Source organism: Salmo salar, chromosome 21 (genome assembly GCF_965601325.2).
Source record: "Salmo salar chromosome 21, fSalSal1, whole genome shotgun sequence".
Classification (NCBI taxonomy): domain Eukaryota; kingdom Metazoa; phylum Chordata; class Actinopteri; order Salmoniformes; family Salmonidae; genus Salmo; species Salmo salar.
The window spans coordinates 13,064,629-13,083,999 of record NC_138311.1 but is presented as its reverse complement, the minus strand read 5'-3'; the positions used below and the strand labels follow the sequence as shown (position 1 = coordinate 13,083,999).

Below are 19,371 nucleotides of genomic sequence, written 5' to 3'. Positions count from 1 at the left end.
CTTGATGGGACTTAAAATGGTAGATCATCTTATTACATTTACATTTTACATTTAAGTCATTTAGTAGATGCTCTTATCCAGAGCGACTTACAGTAGTGAATGCATACATTTCACACATTTTTTTTTTTTTTTTTCTGTGCTGGCCCCCCCAGGGATGTGTTTCTCTCCTTGTTACATGGGCTCCGATACTATACAGGAACGATACTTTTAGTTTGAAATGATTGGATCTGTCTCAGCTGACTTCTGAGCTGTGTGTGTGTTTGTATGATGTAGTGTGTGAGCTGAGCCATAGGGCAGACTGAGCATCTACCACAATCAGATGAGGGGGGGCAATTGATCTGAAATTCTCATCACCCAGTGATTAACTTGTCATATATAAGATACAATTGCTTTGAGCTAGTAATATGTCAATATTTATCTTTTAGAAATGAGCAATGACATACATGGCCAATTAATATAACACAGCTTTGGATTTCACCCCTGTCACAAAAGCGAATGTTTTTGACCGCTTGGAACTTTACGGAGGAGAGCTGCTCTCTTCTCCCGTTCAGACCAGTGCAGCTCACAAAAATGATTGCTGTCCTTGTTATGAAATTACACTTTTACCCTGTTCATGTAATGACCGAAAAACCCCAATTAGCAGTAACATGTTCAATCAGCAAGATGTGAGTTGTGTCCACCCCGGTAGCCCACACAGCTCTGCCGGTAAAAACACAATTTTCTACAGCGCATTTGGTAACAATGACCCAGCAAATTACATTGGTTGTCCCGCATTAAAGCCTATGATTTGAATATTGCAAAAGCCATTTTACATCTGAATGCTGAAGGTGCAGCACAGGTGTAGCCTACGAATATTAGAACAGGGATAGGGTAGGCCTAGCTACCGTAGAGCTGCTCACGCCAATGAGTCCCGCACTGTGTGCACATCTGAATTGTAGATCAGTGTCATACGCAGGTACAGTGTCTTCAGAAACTATTCATACCCATTGACTTATTCCATATTTTGTTGTTACAGCCAGAATTCAAAAGGGATTACATTTTATTTTTTCTCACCAATCTACATACAATACCCCATAATGACAAAGTGAAAACAAGTTTCTTGACATTTTGTGCAAATTTATTGAAAATGGGATACAGAAATGTAACTTACACTGAACGAAAATTTAAACGCAACATTCAACAATTTCAAAGATTTTACTGAGTTACAGTTCATATAAGGAATCAGTCAATTGAAATAAGGTCATTAGACCCTAATCTGTGGATTTCACATGACTGGGAAGACATATGCATCTGTCGGTCACAGATGCCTTAAAAAATAAGAGGTAGGGGTGTAGATCAGAAAAACAGTTCCCATCTGGTGTGTCGCGCATCTCCTTTGCATAGAGTTGATCAGGCTGTTGATTGTGGCCTGTGGAATGTTGTCCCACTCCCCTTCAATGGCTGTGCGAAGTTGCTGGATATTAGTGGGAACTGGAACACACTGTTGTACACATCAATCCAGAGCATCCCAAACATGCTCAATGGGTGACATGTCTGGTAAGTATGCAGGCCATGGAAGAACTGGGACATTTTCAGCTTCCAGGATTTGTGTACAGATCCTTGCGACATGGGAGCCGTGCATTATCATGCTGAAACGTGGTGATGGCGGTGGATGAATGGTACAACAATGGGCCTCAGGATCTCTTCACAGTATCTCTGTGCATTCAAATTGCCATTAATAAAATGCAATTGTGTTCGTTGTCCGTAGCTTATGCCTGCCCATACCATAACCGCACCGCAACCATGTGGCAAACCACTCGCCCACACAATACCATACACGCTGTCTGCCATCTGCCCGGTACAGTTGAAACCGGGATTCATCTGTGAAGAGCACACTTCTCCAGCGTGCCAGTGGCCATTGAAGTTTAGCATTTACTTACTTACTTTATTGTCCTCATGGGGAAATTTTGTTGCAGTGTCATGTACACATTTAAAGTGGCGTTTAGATACAAAACAAAATTGACAATACAACTTTCATAACAGTTACATACCAATAAAACATTTAAAAGAGAAAAAAAAGACTAGCGTGCTGGCCTTACTGAGTCGATAGGAACATTAGCCCGAGCTGTTTAGATGGGATATCACACCTGGCACAAATGATTGTATAGTTCTGTTTTTCCTGCTGAGGGGTGCCCTATACCTGCGCCCAGAGGGGAGTAATTCAAAGTCTGGGTATAGGGGGTGGCTTGTGTCTAAAAGGATTTTGTGAGCCTTGCGGAGGGCCCTGGCCTAAAAGATCTCATCCAGGCCTGTCTGTTTGACTCCTTCATTTGCCAAGTGAAGTCGGTTACAATGCATATCTGCAGTCAATTCAAGACTCTGGTGAGGACGACGTGTTCGCAAATGAGCTTCCCTGTGACGATTTGTGCAGAAAGTCTTTGGGTGTGCAAACCCAAAGTTTCATCAGCTGTCCAGGTGGCTGGTCTCAGATGATCCTGCAGGTGAAGAAGCCAGATGTGGAGGTCCTGGGCTGGCATGGTTACACGTGGTCTGCAGTTGTGAGGCCGGTTGGACGTACTGCCAAATTCTCTAAAACGACGTTGGACGCGGCTTATGGTAGAGAAATTAACATGACATTTTTGGGCAACAGCTCTGGTGGACATTCCTGCTGTCAGCATGCCAATTCCACGCTCCCTCAACTTGAGACTGTGGCATTGTGTTGTCTGACAACTGGGAGTACAGGAGTGGGCTCAGCACGCACACTTGTGGGGCCCTATGTTGAGGATCAGCGTAGAGGAGGTGTTGTTGCCTAACTTTACCACCTGGGGTCGGCCGTCAGGAATTCCAGGACCCAGTTGCACAGGGCGGGATTCAGTCTCAGGGCCCCGAGCTTGGAGGGCCCTATTGTATTGAAAGCTGAGCTGTAGTTGATGAGCAGCATTCTTGCATAGGTATTCCTCTTGTCCAGATGGGATAGGGCAGTGTGCATTGCGTTTGCGTCATCCCTGGATCTGTTGGGGCAGTATGCATTTGTAGTGGGTGTCGGTTAAGGTGGAGATGATATGATTCTTAACTAGCCACTCAAAGCATAATGATGACAGAAGAGCGTGCTCGTCTGAAATAAAAGATCCCAGAAATGTTCCATGCACGCATTTCTCCTTTGCCAAGATAATCCAAATCACTGGCCACTTTAATAAATCGAACACTAGTCACTTTAATAATGTTTACAAATCCTGCATTACTCATCTCATATGTGTATATACTGTATTTTACTGTATCCTAGTCTATGTCGCTCTGACATTGCTCGTCCAAATATTTATATATTCTTAATTCATAATTATTTTACTTAGATTTGTGTGTATTGGGTATATGTTGTGACATTTTTTCATATTACTTGTTAGATATTACTGCACTGTCAGAGCTAGAAACACAAGCATTTCGCTACACCCGCAATAACATCTGCTAAACACGTGTATGTGATCAATACAATTTGATTTGACCTGACAGATGTGGCATATCAAGAAGATTATTAAATTAGCATGATCACTACAGATGTTTCAAGTTGAGGGAGTGTGTAATTGGCATGCTGACTGCAGGAATGCCCACCAGAGGTGTTGTCAGAGAATTGAATGTTAATTTCTCTACCATAAGCTTGGAGGGCTTGTCATTTTAGAGAATTTGACAGTACGTCTAACCGGCCTCCCAACCGCAGACCACGTGTAACTAGGACCTCCACATCCGGCTTCTTCACCTGCGGGACCGTCTGAGACCAGTCACCAGGACAGCTGATGAAACTGGGTTTGCACAACAGAATATTTTTTGCAGAAACCGTCTCAGGAAAGCTCATCTGTGTGCTCATTGTCTTCACCACGGTCTTGACCTGACTGAATCCCGGTTTCAACTGTACCGGGCAGACTGCAGACCGTGTTTATGGTGTCGTGGGCAAGCGGTTTGCTGATGTCAACATTGTGAACAGTGTGCCCTGTGGTGGTGGGGCTATGGTATGGGCAGGCATAAGCTACGGACAACAAAAACAATTGCATTTTATTGATGGCAATTTAAATGCACAGAAATACCGTGACGAGATCCTGAAGCCCACTGTTGTGACATTCATCCGTCGCCATCACCTCCTGTTTCAGCATGATAATGCATGGCCCCATGTCACACGGATCAGTACACAATACCTGGAAGCTGAAAATGGCCCAGTTGTTCCATGGTCAAATCAAATTTATTTATATAGCCCTTCGTACATCAGCTGATATCTCAAAGTGCTGTACAGAAACCCAGCCTAAAACCCCAAACAGCAAGCAATGCATGTGAAAGAAGCACGGTGGCTAGGAAAAACTCCCTAGGAAAAACTCCCTAGAAAGGCCAAAAACCTAGGAAGAAACCTAGAGAGGAACCAGGCTATGAGGGATGGCCAGTCCTCTTCTGGCTGTGCCGGGTGGATATTATAACAGAACATGGTCAAGATGTTAAAATGTTCATAAATGACCAGCATGGTCAAATAATAATAATCATAGTAGTTGTCGAGGGTGCAACAAGCACGTCCGGTGAACAGGTCAGGGTTCCATAGCCGCAGGCAGAACAGTTGAAACTGGAGCAGCAGCACGGCCAGGTGGACTGGGGACAGCAAGGAGTCATCATGCCAGGTAGTCCTGAGGCATGGTCCTAGGGCTCAGGTCCTCCGAGAGAAAGAAAGAAGGAGAGAATTAGAGAGAGCATATTTAAATTCACACAGGACACCGGATAAGACAAGAGAAATACTCCAGATGTAACAGACTGACCCTAGCCCCCCGACACATAAACTACTGCAGCATAAATACTGGAGGCTGAGACAGGAGGGATCAGGAGACGCTGTGGCCCCATCCGATGAAACCCCCGGACAGGGCCAAACAGGCAGGATATAACCCCACCCACTTTGCCAAAGCACAGCCCCCACACCACTAGAGGGATGTCTCCAACCACCAACTTACCGTCCTAAGACAATGCCGAGTATAGCCCACAAAGATCTCCGCCACGGCACAACCCAAGGGGGGGGGCGCCAACCCAGACATGAAGACCACGTCAGTGACTCAGCCCACTCAAGTGACGCACCCCTCCCATGGACGGCATGGAAGAACACCAGTACGCCAGTGACTCAGCCCCTGTAATAGGGTTAGAGGCAGAGAATCCCAGTGGAGAGAGGGGAACCGGCAAGGCAGAGACAGCAAGGGCGGTTCGTTGCTCCAGCCTTTCCGTTCACCTTCACACTCCTGGGCCAGACTATACTTAATCATAGGACCTACTGAAGAGATAAGTCTTCAGTAAAGACTTAAAGGTTGAGACTGAGTCTGCGTCTCTCACATGGGTAGGCAGACCATTCCATAAAAATGGAGCTCTATAGGAGAAAGCCCTACCTCCAGCCGTTTGCTTAGAAATTCTAGGGACAATTAGGAGGCCTGCGTCTTGTGACCGTAGCGTACGTGTAGGTATGTACGGCAGGACCAAATCGGAAAGATAGGTAGGAGCACGCCCATGTAATGCTTTGTAGGTTAGCAGTACAACCTTGAAATCAGCCCTTGCCTTAACAGGAAGCCAGTGTAGGGAGGCTAGCACTGGAGTAATATGATCCAATTTTTTGGTTCTAGTCAGGATTCTAGCGGCCGTATTTAGCACTAACTGAAGTTTATTTAGTGCTTTATCCGGGTAGCCGGAAAGTAGAGCATTGCAGTAGTCCAGCCTAGAAGTAACAAAAGCATGGATAAATTTTTCTGCGTCATTTTTGGACAGAAAGTTTCAGACTTTTGCAATGTTACGTAGATGGAAAAAAGCTGTCCTTGAAACAGTCTTGATATGTTCTTCAAAAGAGAGATCAGGGTCCAGAGTAACGCCGAGGTCCTTCACAGTTTTATTTGAGACGACTGTACAACCATCCAGATTAATTGTCAGATTCAACAGAAGATCTCTTTGTTTCTTGGGACCTGGAACAAGCATCTCTGTTTTGTCCGAGTTTAAAAGTAGAAAGTTTGCAGCCATCCACTTCTTTATGTCTGAAACACAGGCTTCTAGCGAGGGCAATTTTGGGGCTTCACCATGTTTCATTGAAATGTACAGCTGTGTGTCGTCCGCATAGCAGTGAAATTTAACATTATGTTTTCGAATGACATACCCAAGAGGTAAAATATATAGTGAAAACAATAGTGGTCTACATACTCTCCAGGTGTGACGCAATGAGCATGTTTGGGATGCTCTGGATCGACATGTAAGACCGCGTGTTCCAGTTCCCGCCAATGTCCAGCAACTTGAAGAGGAGTGGGACAACATTCCACAGGCCACAATCAACAGCCTGATGCACTATGCGAAGGATATGTCTCGCTGCATGTGGCAAATGGTGGTCACACCAGATACTGACTGGTTTTCTGATCCACGCCTCTACTTTTTTTTAAGGTATTTGTGACCAAAAGATGCGTATCTGTATGTAAAATCCATAAATTAGGGCCTAATGAACTTATTTCAATTGACTGATTTCCTTTGTATGAACTGTAACTCAGTAAAATCTTTTAAATTGTTGCATGTTTTTTTTTTTTTTTTTTCCTCGGTGTGTGTATATATTTATATTTCAGACTCTGACATTGCTCATTCTTTTGGGGTTTGTGTGTGTTTTTGTTTTGTTAGGTATTACTGCACTGTTGGAGCTTGATACAAAAGCATTTCACTGAACATCTGCAAATAGTGTACGCCGCCAATACAATTTGATTTGAGATTCAGTTTCAGTCAGTGGCCACTTGGAATAAAATATTAGGGGAGGGAGTCAGAGGAGTTACTCGACCGCCGTATACTTTTCATTTGAAATCACTCGGAGATCATCAAGGGAGGAGCGTGCCCCCATTTCATGGCATTAGCACTTGGGAGACATATCCCGTATCCCGAACTTTGCACTTCAGCCTGTGTTGGGTTTCATGGCTTCTCCAAGTGCTTTTTACGGGAGTGATCCGTTTACAGTCACTAAATTGCATATTTCATTGCATAGACGTGTGCTGCTGCGGGCAGCATGCTTACAGAAATCAACACCCTGGAGATGTACTCGCTTGTGGACACCAATGACAGGGCCACCCGTGGGTGTGAATGTGTGTGCTTTTTCTCCTGGACTACTTTCCTCTCATACATCTGACACGAAGGAAAATCGGAGGAATCCATGCCTCGGTGGAGGTTGCACAGTGATGAGGAAGATTGTGTAACCTTGTGGCCACTGTGGTCAACTTTCATTATGCAGTGCACATTGATCCATTGGGTTGAATAATATGCTCAGACAACATGCTGATTTGAGAATGTGAACTAGTGTCCGTTTTACAAGCTCCAAGGTGCTAGCACAGACTCGCTGATTCAGTACAACTGCTCTCACAGTATGTGACCTGACATATGCACCAGTGTTCACTAACTTGTTCTCTAGCCTTCCCCAAACCCCCTGGTTTGGTTCAGGTCTTTCTAGAACAGTTGACACAGTAAACCTCTCTCTTACCCCCTCTTGTGCCGCCACACAGGTAAGGGAAGTGCTACAGGCGAGGCTTTGATTGGTGGTCAGCGTCTACTCTCTTGATTTCGAGATCCGGCAGGTGGTCTTTTTTTAGGCGGACTGAAAATAAGCTGCTACGTGTTGTTGCAGGTGGTGGTGTGGCAGAAGGCCAAGGTGTCCGATCACAGGATGGCTCTCATGGCTACACTGGGGCCCAACGCTGTGGCCCACCTGCTCCCCGTCCACCATCAACAACCAGAGGTCAGTCAAACACTCACACCAGCATCACTCTGTCATGGGACTGGTCCAACCAAACCAGTAATCATAGATAAAACGCTTCTGTCGTACTGCAATAATGCAATTTAACTATGCTAAATAAGTGAAAAACAGAAATTGGATATGAGTTCTACTACACCGCTTAGGACCAACGTTGTTGCCCTTACCCCAGAAACTTCCCATCTGTTTTGATTGAACACTCTTTCGAGTGGCTATTATAATGTAGTCTCATACACCACATGGAATTGGATCAAGCAGGGCTACACATTAGCCACAGTCAAGGGCTTTAATGTTATACCTCAGTCCTGAAATATGTGAGCAGGTGGCTGTTCTTGGAGGTGTCCACACAGAGCTTGACTTAAACATTGCTGGTTTTGCAGTACTGTCTCCTCCTGCAGTGCTCAATGACACCAGTTACTATTTTATTGACTTCTGTATCTCCCAAAAGTACACATCAGTCACTTTAAAAAACATTTGTATATATATTTTTTTACAGTAAGTGCCTTGCCTCCAAAATAGAAAAAGAGAACATGTAAAGAATCGGAGCACCATTTGACTCGAATGACGTGTCATGCAAATGGAAGGCGCAATCATGAAACGATACACCATAACTGTCTTTACAAGAAAAAGCCATTCGAACCCTTGTGACACATGTGGCACTGAATTAAATTAGAAGAGATTGTGTGACCCCCGTGGTGCATGTGGATGGCCCAGTGTCAGAGAGAGACATGACACGGCTGCACTGGCACCCGGCCACTCGTCCTCCCACTGCCCTCCAGGCTTGGCCAACACCATGTTTCCCAGAGACCCTCTCTCCATATCCTGGGTGTGTTCCACAGTGCATGGACCTTGTTCTGGACGGTGGTGGTTCAGCTGCAGAACGGACAGGTCCACCGTGTGTGTGACTGACTGCAAGTGAGAAACCTAAGAGAAATACTAGACAGCAAGCTTGGTAAATGACTGCACCAAGAACTCCTGATTTCAAGCCAGTATATGATGTTGGTTGGCTGTTCGGCAGCTACGTCTATGCCCTTTTCTCCTTGTGTGAGATTTGCTTTGTTGCTGGTAATTGAGTTGGCTGTGGAGCGTTAAGTTTCTGCTTGGTCATGGTAGGTGTTGTGTGGCTGCTACCTGCCGTGCATCTCTCGGCTAATGTGGCCTGACAGATACGGAGCACAAGTCCCTTTCCCTTGTTTGCTTTGTTATTTTTCAGCAGGACTCTGGGTCCTAGTTATGAGAAGGACCATTGGCCTTTGTCCTCCCGGTAGCAATGAAAGAACGCTTATTGGCTCCCCCTTCATTCGCCAAAGCTTAGCGATCACGGAATCCAGTTCAAAGATTCCACACGCAATTCTGGGAAGTTGATTGTAGGGGCCATGCCTCTTGTGGAACAAAATGTGATGCTCATTTTGGCAACGTGACAACACACAACCATGCCCTTTGGTGCTAAGGTACCATTGGTGCTACCATAACTTGACCTAATTAGATCATGAGCAGAACAAGAGGAAACCACATGTACACTAAAGTTCAAAAGTGTGGGTTCACTTAGAAATGTCCTTGTTTTTGAAAGAAGAAAAAAAAATGTGTCCATTAAAATAACATCAAATTGATCAGCTGGAAATGGCAGATTTTTTTTACTTTTTTTAATTTTTTTTATGGAATATCTACATAGGCGTACAGAGGCCCATTATCAGCAACCATCACTCCTGTGTTCCAATGGCACGTTATGTTAGCTAATCCAAGTTTAGCATTTTAAAAGGCTAATTGATCATTAGAAAACGCTTTTGCAATTATGTTAGCACAGCTGAAAACTGTTGTGCTGATTTTAAAGAAGCAATAACACTGGCCTTCTTCAGACTAGTTGAGTATCTCAAGCATCAGCATTTGTGGGTTCAATTACAGGCTCAAAATGGTAAGAAACAAAGACCTTTCTTCTGAAACTCATCAGTCTATTCTTGTTCTGAGAAATGAAGGCTATTCCATGCGAGAAATTGCCAAGAAACTGAAGATCTGGTACAACGCTGTGTACTACTCCCTTCACAGAACAGTGCAAACTGGCTCTAACCAGAATAGAAAGGGGAGTGGGAGGCCCCTGTGCACAACTGAGCAAGAGAACAAGTACATTAGAGTGTCTAGTTAGAGAAACAGACGCCTCACAAGTCCTCAACTGGCAGCTTCATTAAATAGTACCCGCAAAACACCAGTCTCAACATAAACAGTGAAGAGGCGACTCTGGGATGCTGACCTTCTAGGCAGAGTTGCAAAGAAAAAGCCATATCTCAGACTGGCCAATAAAAAGAAAAGATGAAGATAGGCAAAAGAACACAGACACTGGACAGAGGAACTCTGCCTAGAAGGCCAGCATGCTGGAGTCGCCTCTTCACTGTTGATGTTGAGACTGGTGTTTTGCGGGTACTATTTAATGAAGCTGACAGTTGAGGACTTCTTTTAATCAGGACATTTTTCAGCTGTGCTAACATAATTACAAAAGGGTTTTCTAATGATCAAATTGCCTTTTTACAATGCTAAATTTGCATTAGCTAACATAACGTGCCATTGGAACACGGGAGTGATGGTTGCTGATAATGGGCCTCTGTACGCCTATGTAGATATTCCATTACAGATCAGCCGTTTCCAGCTACAATAGTCATTTACAACATTAACAATGTCTACACTGTATTTCTGATCAATTTGATGTTATTTTAATGGATAGAAAATGTGCTTTTCTTTCAAAAACAATGACATTTCTAAGTGACAACAAACTTTTGAACGGTAGTGTAACGTGCAAATCCTCAAACAGCGTTGCATCAATGAACTGGCTTTTCATTTACTATGTGTTAAGTTATGAGAAGTTTTGCACTGCTCATTAAAATGAGCAGTGTGCCGATCTGAAACCAAAACAATGTGTCCCTGGAACTACATCTTCCATGTGTGAGGATAGTGTGTTCTTTTGTTTTGTGGTACCACATTACATATAGCCCAGCTACATTGATAGCTTTGCAATAACATTAGCCTTAGGTCTGGCTCATGAAACTCATTATCCAGATAAGGAAATGTTTTTGTCTACCAATTTTAATTTTTTTTCTCTCTCTCAACATTCTTAGAATGTCCTATAGACTCACCCTTTTAATTTATGCGGTGAGAGGTCTGCTTGAGTAATCAGTCATTAGCCAGGGAGAGATGATCACTCATCGGGTAGGACACCAAGCCAAGATGTGTTCCAGTTCCGCGCTCATGGGTGTGACACGTGCAGACAGACTGGGGAACACAGCCAGGCCTGCTGCTCAGGTCACCTGAGAAAAGTTTGAGTCAATCTTAGGACCCTGGCCTGTGTCAATCCTAGGACCTCTGTTTTTCAGATTTAGGAAGGTTGTCTTGCAGATTTCATATCTCAGACAGTTCTCACTTGGTTTATTTAGTTATTTTCCCTTAACTTTGGTGCCTACTATATTTAAGTATTTCATCTTTGGCAAGACATTGTTTGACATATTTTGTATAAAAATATACTCGTGGTCACTCCTTGATTGAGTGGACGCATCAAGAGTTTTTCTTTGTTTGTTTTTTCAAGAGGCTTAGCTGTAAGTGTGTCAACGAGTATTTGCGGGGAACCTGGGTCATTTTTTATTTTTTTTGCTGTACTACTTTTGTAATTACGAGAGCGGTGTCCTGTGGCAGTGAACACTGCTGCCAATGAGGCCCAGATTACCTCTACATGACTCAGCCTCAAATAATCGAGCTCATTCATGGCCAGGTAGTCAGTGGGCAGGATCACCTGCATCACAGTAATTGACAAATATTTTAATGGAAAAGTATATGTAATGTACATGGCTGTTGTTAAAACTCCAATTATATGGCCCTAATGCTTGTCAACTGCGGAGCTTGTTAATTTAGAATTGTTTGCCTGAGATATGCAGTTCACAGTGGATAATTTGAGTAATTTGGAGCTGGTTCTATTTTCACCAACACTTTTGTCTATCACATGCCGCCAACAGAAACTGTTTCCTAGAATTAAGAAGCTTGGAAACAGCAGTTTGATGTCATTGGTTGTCCAAACAGTTTTCAAGTGTGAACACGTGTGATGTTTCTGTTGAAAAAAGAAAAAAAACGTGAATCCTTAAAGGGATATTTCACCCATATTACAAAATTACTTTGGTTTCCTTACCCTGTAAGCAGTCTATGGACCAGGTATGGCAGCAATCCATGCTTTTGTTTAGTTTCCCTTAGCACTGTTTCCTCTTTCTAATGTTTTAGCATTTGTGGCAAAAATCCCATTCAAGTCATGGGACCGATATGGGCATTTTTCATGCATTATATCCAAATCATCTGAAATGATCTAAAATTGATTGTGAAGCTCAATAAAGTCACTTATAGATGATTTGAACATGTGAGAAAAGTGTTAATATCAGTCCCATGACTTGAATGGGATTTCTGCCACAAATGCCAAAAAGTTAGCATATGGAAACCATACCAGGGAAACTAAACCAAAGCATGAATTGCTGTCATGTTCATAGACATAGAAAACCAATATGTAATTTGGCTGAACTATCCCTTTAAAGATGTGAAATCGTTAAGGATCCGGCATGAATCGATTTGATAGTGTACTTTTTTAAATCTCAAAGTACCTGAGACTAGATTGTTCAAAGACTTGGTTTGAAGTTATTTTTAAGATTTTGGCGTAAAATGTAAAACATTCTAATGTTGGGTAACTGGTTTTTGGTTAGAAAACACTAATGTAAGCGGTATTCTTTTTTGCCCTTATCACTACACTGCTGATTCAAGTAATCAACTCATCAACAAGCTTTGGTTATTTGAATCAGCTGTATAGTGCTAGGGCAAAAACCAAAACGCACTGGCCTAGGTAAACAAAAAAAGCATAGACTACTGTCTCTCCTTGTCCATAGAAGGAAACAAATAAGTATGTTTTTAATTTGGGTGAACTGTACCCAAATCCCTGTTATTTTACCTTATTTTTACATGGTATTTAAATTACAGATGCATTGTAAGTACAGTATCGGTACATATTGTTACAAATTATGCAAAAACCATTTTTGGTTACATAGCTGCTGTAGTTAATGTGTACATCATGATGATGATGGTAGTACTCATTTAATTTGTTTTTCTAACAGAGATTTAAATTACTTTTGCCCAAGGGATCCATGGAATATGTTTAAACTGTGTAATACAATGTACTCATGTACTCATCTACGATTTATGTTCATATCACTGGCCAACATGGGCCTGGGAGGCTCAGAGATATTGGTATCCACAGTACTCCACAAATTATACATTTTTCAACTCGGTACTATAAATGCACTGTAATATAAGCTTTAAAACAGCAATGTTTTCTTTCTGTCTCATGGCAAAATGTGTAGAATTGCAGGATATTAGCTTGAAAAATGCAACATTTTCTTTGAGATGCTAAGAGGCTAGCCTTTGTAAGTGTTATTAACCCAGGGGGCGAGACTTGGTTTGTCCAGCCGTGCACTGCAGATGTTATAGTAAAACTCCTTGTAGGGCTGGGCGATTATATTGAATTAATTAGATTGTGTTAAAACAACTTTGAATTAATGTTCCAAATGCCTGTATCGCAAGAATCAAGTCATTTTTTCCCCCTACTTCTGTTTTTGAGTGTTTGTCTTTTTGGTCTCGTCTCCTTCATTCCTTCTGTACTGTGCATGTTCCCACTCGCACACAGACACCAAGCCCCTCCCCCACAATAACAATGCAAAGAAATGTAACTTCTCTCTGAATACAATCAGTTTCAACTTGCTATTTGCATTTGAGGTTTGGTTCAACATAATCGGTCATATGGACCGTCACCCTCCATTTGGCAAATCCAACCATAATTCTATCCTGCTTACAAGCAAAAACTAAAGCAGGAAGTACCAGTCACTCGCTTAGTATGGAATTGGTCAGATGACGCGGATGCTACACTACAGGACTGTTTTGCTAGCACAGACTGGAATATGTTCCAGGATTCATCCAATGGCATTGAGGAGTATACCACCTCAGTTACTGGCTTCATCAATAAGTGCATCGACGATGTTGTGACCATACATACATTTCCCAACCAGTAGCCATGGATTACAGGCAACATCCGCACCGAGCTAAAGGCTAGAGCTGCCGCTTTCAAGGAGCGGGACACTAATCTGGACGCTTATAAGAACTCCTGCTATGCCTTCTGATGAACCATCATACAGGCAAAGCGTCAATAAAAGACTAAGATTGAATCCTGCTACACTGGCTCTGATGCTCGTCGGATGTGGCAGGGCTTGAAAAATATTACCGACTACAAGGAGAAACCCAGCCGTGAGCTGCCCAATGACGCGAGCCTACCAGACGAGCTAAATGCCATTTATGCTTGCTTCGAGGCAAGCAACACTGAAGCATGGATGAGAGCACCAGCTGTTCCGGACGACTGTGTGATCACGCTTTACATAGCCGATGTGAGCAAGACCTTTAAACAGCTCAACATTCACAAAGCCGTGGGGCCAGACGGGTTACCAGGACGTGTACTCAAAGCATGCGAGGACCAACTGGCAAGTGTCTTCACTGACATTTTCAACCTCTTCCTGACCGAGTCTGTAATACCTACATGTTTCAAACAGACCACTGTAGTCCCTGTGCCCAAGAAAGTGAAGGTAAACTGCCTAAATGATTACCGCACCATAGCACTCACGTCGGTAGCCACAAAGTGCTTTGAAAGGCTGGTCATGGCTCACATCAACACCATCGTGCCGGAAAACCTAGACCACTCCAATACGCATACCGCACCAACAGATCCACAGGTGACGCAATCACACACCACACTAACCTTTCCCACCTGGACAAAAGGAACACATATTTGAGAATGCTGTTCATTGACTACAGCTCAGCGTTCAACACCATAGTGCCCACAAAGCTCATCACTAAGCTAAGAACTCTGGGACTAAAAACATCCCTTTGCAACTGGATTCTGGAATTTTTGACGGGCTGCCCCAAGTTGGTAAGGGTATGCAACAACACATCTGCCACACTGATCCTCAACACTGGGACCCCTCAGGGGTGTGTGCTTAGTCTCCTCCTGTATTCTCTGTTCACCCACGACTGCGTGGCCAAGTCTGACACCAACACCATCATTAAGTTTGCTGACGACATAACAGGGGTAGGCCCGATCACCGACAACAATGAGACAGCCTATAGGGAGGAGGTTCGAGACCTGGCAGTGTGGTGCCAGGACAATAACCTCTCCCTCAACGTGAGCACGACAAAGGAGATGATCATGGGCTACAGGAAAAGGAGGGCCGAACATGCCCCCATTCACATCCACATGGCTGTAGTGGAGCAGTTTCAAGTTAATTGGCGTCCACATCACCAACAAACTAACATGGTCCAAACACACCAAGACAGTCGTGAAGAGGGCACGACAACACCTTTTCCCCCACAGGAGACTTAAAAGATTTGGCATGGGTCCTCAGATCCTCAAAAGGTTCTACAGCTGCACCATCGAGAGCATCCTGACCGGTTGCATCACTGCCTGCTATGGCAACAGCTTGGCATCTGACCGTAAGGCGCTACAGAGGGTAGTGTGTACGGCCCAGTACATCACTGGGGCCAAGCTTCCTGCCATCCAGGACCTATATAATAGGCAGTGTCAGAGGAAAGCCCATAAAATTGTCAGAGACTCCAGTCACCCAAGTCATAGACTGTTCTCTCTGCTACCGCATGGCAAGCGATACCGGAGCGCCAAGTCTAGGACCAAAAGGCTCCTTAACAGCTTCTACCCCCAAGCCATAAGACTGCTGAACAATTAATCAAATGGACACCCGGACTATTTACATTGACACGCATCCCCCATATGTTTTTTACACTGCTGCTACTTGCTGTTTATTATCTATGAATAGTCACTTTACCCCTACCTACATGTACACAATAAGTCTACTAACCTGTACCCCTGCACATTGACTCGGTACCGGTACCACCTGTATATAGCCTCGTTATTGTTAATGTGTTACTTTTTCTTTTACGATTTTTACTTAAGAAAATATTTACTAAATAAACTAAACTCTTTCTTGAACTGCATTGTTGATTGAGGGCTTCTAAGTAAGCATTTCACGGTAAGATCTACACCTGTTGTATTCGGAGTATGTGACAAATAGAATTTGGTTATTTGTAAGGTCCCTCAGGTGAGCCAGGAATTTCAAACACAGATTCAACCACAAAGACCAGGGAGGGTTTTCAATGCCTTGCAAAGAAGGGCACCTATTGGTAGATGGGTAAAAAATAAATAAAGCAGATATCGAATATCCATTTGAGCATAGTGACATTATGAATTACTCTTTGGATGGTGTATCAATATACCCAGTAACTACTCAGTTGCCGGAGACGAAGGAAACAGCTCAGGGATGAGGCCAATGGTGACTTTTAAACAGCTGTAATCGCTGCCAAAGGTGCTTCTACAAAGTATTGACTCGGGTGTGAATACTTTATAGAATGTAAATTAGATATTTCTGTATTTTATTTTCAATACATGTGAAAACATTTGTAAAACAAGTTTTCACTTTGTCATTATGGGGTATTGTTTGTAGATGGGTGAGAAACAAAATCAATTTAATCAATTTTGAATTCAGGCTGTAATGCAACAAAATGTGGATTAAGTCAAGGGGTATGAATTCTTCCTGAAGGCATTGTAATTGTGCGACAAAGCTTATTTAGAGAGGTTTTAAAAATCGATGTGAATCGCCCATAAGTAGGGAAAAAATCGAGATATTATTTTTAGGCCATATCGCCGAGCCCTAACTCCCTGTAATACATTTTTATCGCACGGGAGTTGTTCTGATTATGAGGGGGGTCCCTGATGAATTTGCTATCACAAAAGGGAACCCCTGTATTACATTCTACCTGCCTGTGTAATATGCATGTTAATAGGCAGGTGCCACTTGGTATGAAGTGAGATCAAACTATAACTGTAAAAAATGTTTTGCACTGATAAATTGTTCCCCAGTTGTTACGTTGATTTTATTTCTTTTAACAGATCGTAATTGATGGATTCTTTCCCAGACCTGGTATGGATTGCTCTTTAGCAAGCTCCAGTAACCCCGATAAAACATTTATCTTTGTGAATGATCGACCTGTCCACCAGAAGGATATCCTGAAGGTAAAAACATTTTTTTTTTGTGTTAATGAAATGTACATATGTTTGTTTGTTTGGTTTAGGTAAAGAAAATCGGCAGCCAATGGGATAGAGGTGTTCTATAAACAAGAGCTTTTGAAGTTGCTTGGACAAAATATGTGTGGTCTTCCTGTAATTGTACAGTGCGTATTCACTAGAGCTGGGACGATAAACAAAACATTATTGATCATACCGATCACTTATTGGTGGCATTTTGCTGATTTTAGTTCATTATGATAAGTACCCTAAACTGAGAAATGTGAAGTTTGAAAATAAATAATTGTTCTAATATGGGTGATTTGTTAATTGAACAATTGATGGCTACAACCATCAAAGTAGTAGTAGTAGTAGTAGTAGTAGTAGTAGTAGTAGTAGTAGTTTCAAGGATAATAAAAATTTTAAAAACAGTGGTTCATATTTAGTGTTATAAACCTATCATTCTATTTATCTTTATCACATCAATTCAGGCACTAGAAGCACACCCAGTAGTATTTTTATTTAACCGAAGATTTAAAAAAAAATAAAAAATAAAGTCGCTCTAGCTGAAGTGGAAGGGTCCGTGCATACAGAATAAAATCCAAAAGCTTATTTCCATTACGGTCCTCTAAAGTATCACTTTGTCAACATATAGGCCTGTCTATTATCCCCGATGTAGCTCTCTGTCATTTGATACTGTCACTTTGACAGTGTTGTAGCGTTTACATAACAAAGTGAAGCATTGCTCATAGTATCATTGCAGTTCATATACCTTTTCTCTGCTTGACCATCAGGTGGTCCGGCAGCACTTCCTGGCTCAGTACCCGGCAGACTCTGCCCTCAATCGTTATCCCACTATGATGCTCAATATCACTGTTCCCGCATCCACTGTAGACGTCAACCTGACACCCGACAAGACCCAGATTCTGCTCCAGAACAAGGTGCCGTTTTCTATTCTTTTATCCATTTCCTTGCAGACAGGTTGAAAGATTACAGAACTAAGGGGAAACAGAATATGATGGGGGGGTAGCTGCAGAACCAGTTACCAGTCAATTTAGACATTTTGGCTTTCAGACTGATTCAACTGCGAATATGCAATGCAAGCAAATTCCATTTGGCAAATTCACGATTTCCTTACGTGTAGCCTCTACGGTACAGCAAGGAATCCATGTACTTGCTTTGGCTAGTAAACGTTACGGTCTCTTAAATGTAACTCCTCAAAACAACTTGATTTGATTTTCTTTTATAAAAATAGAAAGTGCTGACAGTAAATAGTAAGTTGACAATCAGTTCTGCACCCACCACCATTTGAAATAAGAGCAGCTGACCAGTGCTGTAATTAACCACAGAAATTAAATTAACAGTTACCTGGTTGCACAGCCATTTCCTGTAAAACAGAAAGGGAAAAGTGAACAGCATGGGTATTAGTGTGTGTGGTGTTATTTCTCACTGAGACTTTGACTCTCAGGTGGCTGTGCTGGCTGCAGTGGAGACGCTGTTGGTTTCCTTCTATGGCCCTGGGTTGGGGTCTGCCGCTGAGGCTCCACCAGTCACTGGAGAATATGATGGAGGCAGCGGCCTGCATGCTGGCCCATCACTGGGCCACTGTAGGGGAAACGCTGACTTAGAGGACAGTCTTGCGGAGCACAATGTCAGAGTGGCCAAAGCTCCATCTGACTGCAGTGATGGCCCTCCATCCAGGGTAGTGGCTGGTGACCAGACAGAAAACACTAGCTCCTCCTCTTCCTCTGAAGACTGGATAGTCAACCTAAATCCAGGGGACTTTGATCTGGCATTTCCACAATTGGAAGATTACATGGCTTCGACCGGCACCGGGACAACAAATCCAGGCACGGCCAAAGGCCTGGAGAGGCTCGACAACCACGACCAATGTCAAGACAAAGGCAAAGACGTCGAGCAGTTATCAGCAGTGAGTTGGAGCCGAGGAACGGCTCTGACGGACCCTTCCACAGGCGAGCCATTGCAGCCCGTCAAGGTCCACCTGGCCACTGGATGGAGCAGTGACCTTGGCCAGGTCAAGGCCAAGGGTCAGAGCAGCCCTGGCAAAAAGGTGTCCAACGCTATAACGGAGAAACGGGCGGCGCTGACGGCCTACGACTTGATCAATAACCGTGCCATGAAGACCCCCCTGTCCCCTGCCGCCCTGTTTGAGAGGGAGACCCGGGCATCGGTTCTCCAGGAGAAGCCCACAGCCACACTCCAGGACATCTCCACTGCCGTGCAGGAGAAATGGAAAAACCTGGGGGAGGAGGACCGAAAGAAGTGGGTTTCCAGACTTCACTTTCGAAGCAGTTGTTTCCATTTGTTATTATTAGCAAGGCAAAAAAAAGAAAGGTTGACCTGTCACTTGCATGTGTAAAATATGGCCCAGGAAATTTTGCTTGGCATATTCATGTTGCTACCCAGACAGAGAATTGTTGAGATGAGCTATGTTTATATTTTCCAGACAACTGAATCTGATTACTAGGTTACA

The 19,371-nt window shown here is 43.3% G+C and overlaps 1 protein-coding gene across 2 annotated transcripts in view; it reads left to right on the top strand.

Annotated features, from left to right (window-relative positions):
* pms1 (PMS1 homolog 1, mismatch repair system component) overlaps nt 1-19,371 on the top strand; it is a 56,885-nt gene that overhangs the window by 5,777 nt on the left and 31,737 nt on the right. For both annotated transcript variants that reach the window (XM_045704497.2, XM_014164266.3), the window contains exons 6-9: nt 7,625-7,735; nt 16,764-16,886; nt 17,672-17,818; nt 18,346-19,160. In XM_045704497.2, coding sequence (XP_045560453.1) covers nt 7,625-7,735; nt 16,764-16,886; nt 17,672-17,818; nt 18,346-19,160 — 1,196 coding nt within the window. The remainder of the gene's footprint in view (nt 1-7,624; nt 7,736-16,763; nt 16,887-17,671; nt 17,819-18,345; nt 19,161-19,371) is intronic.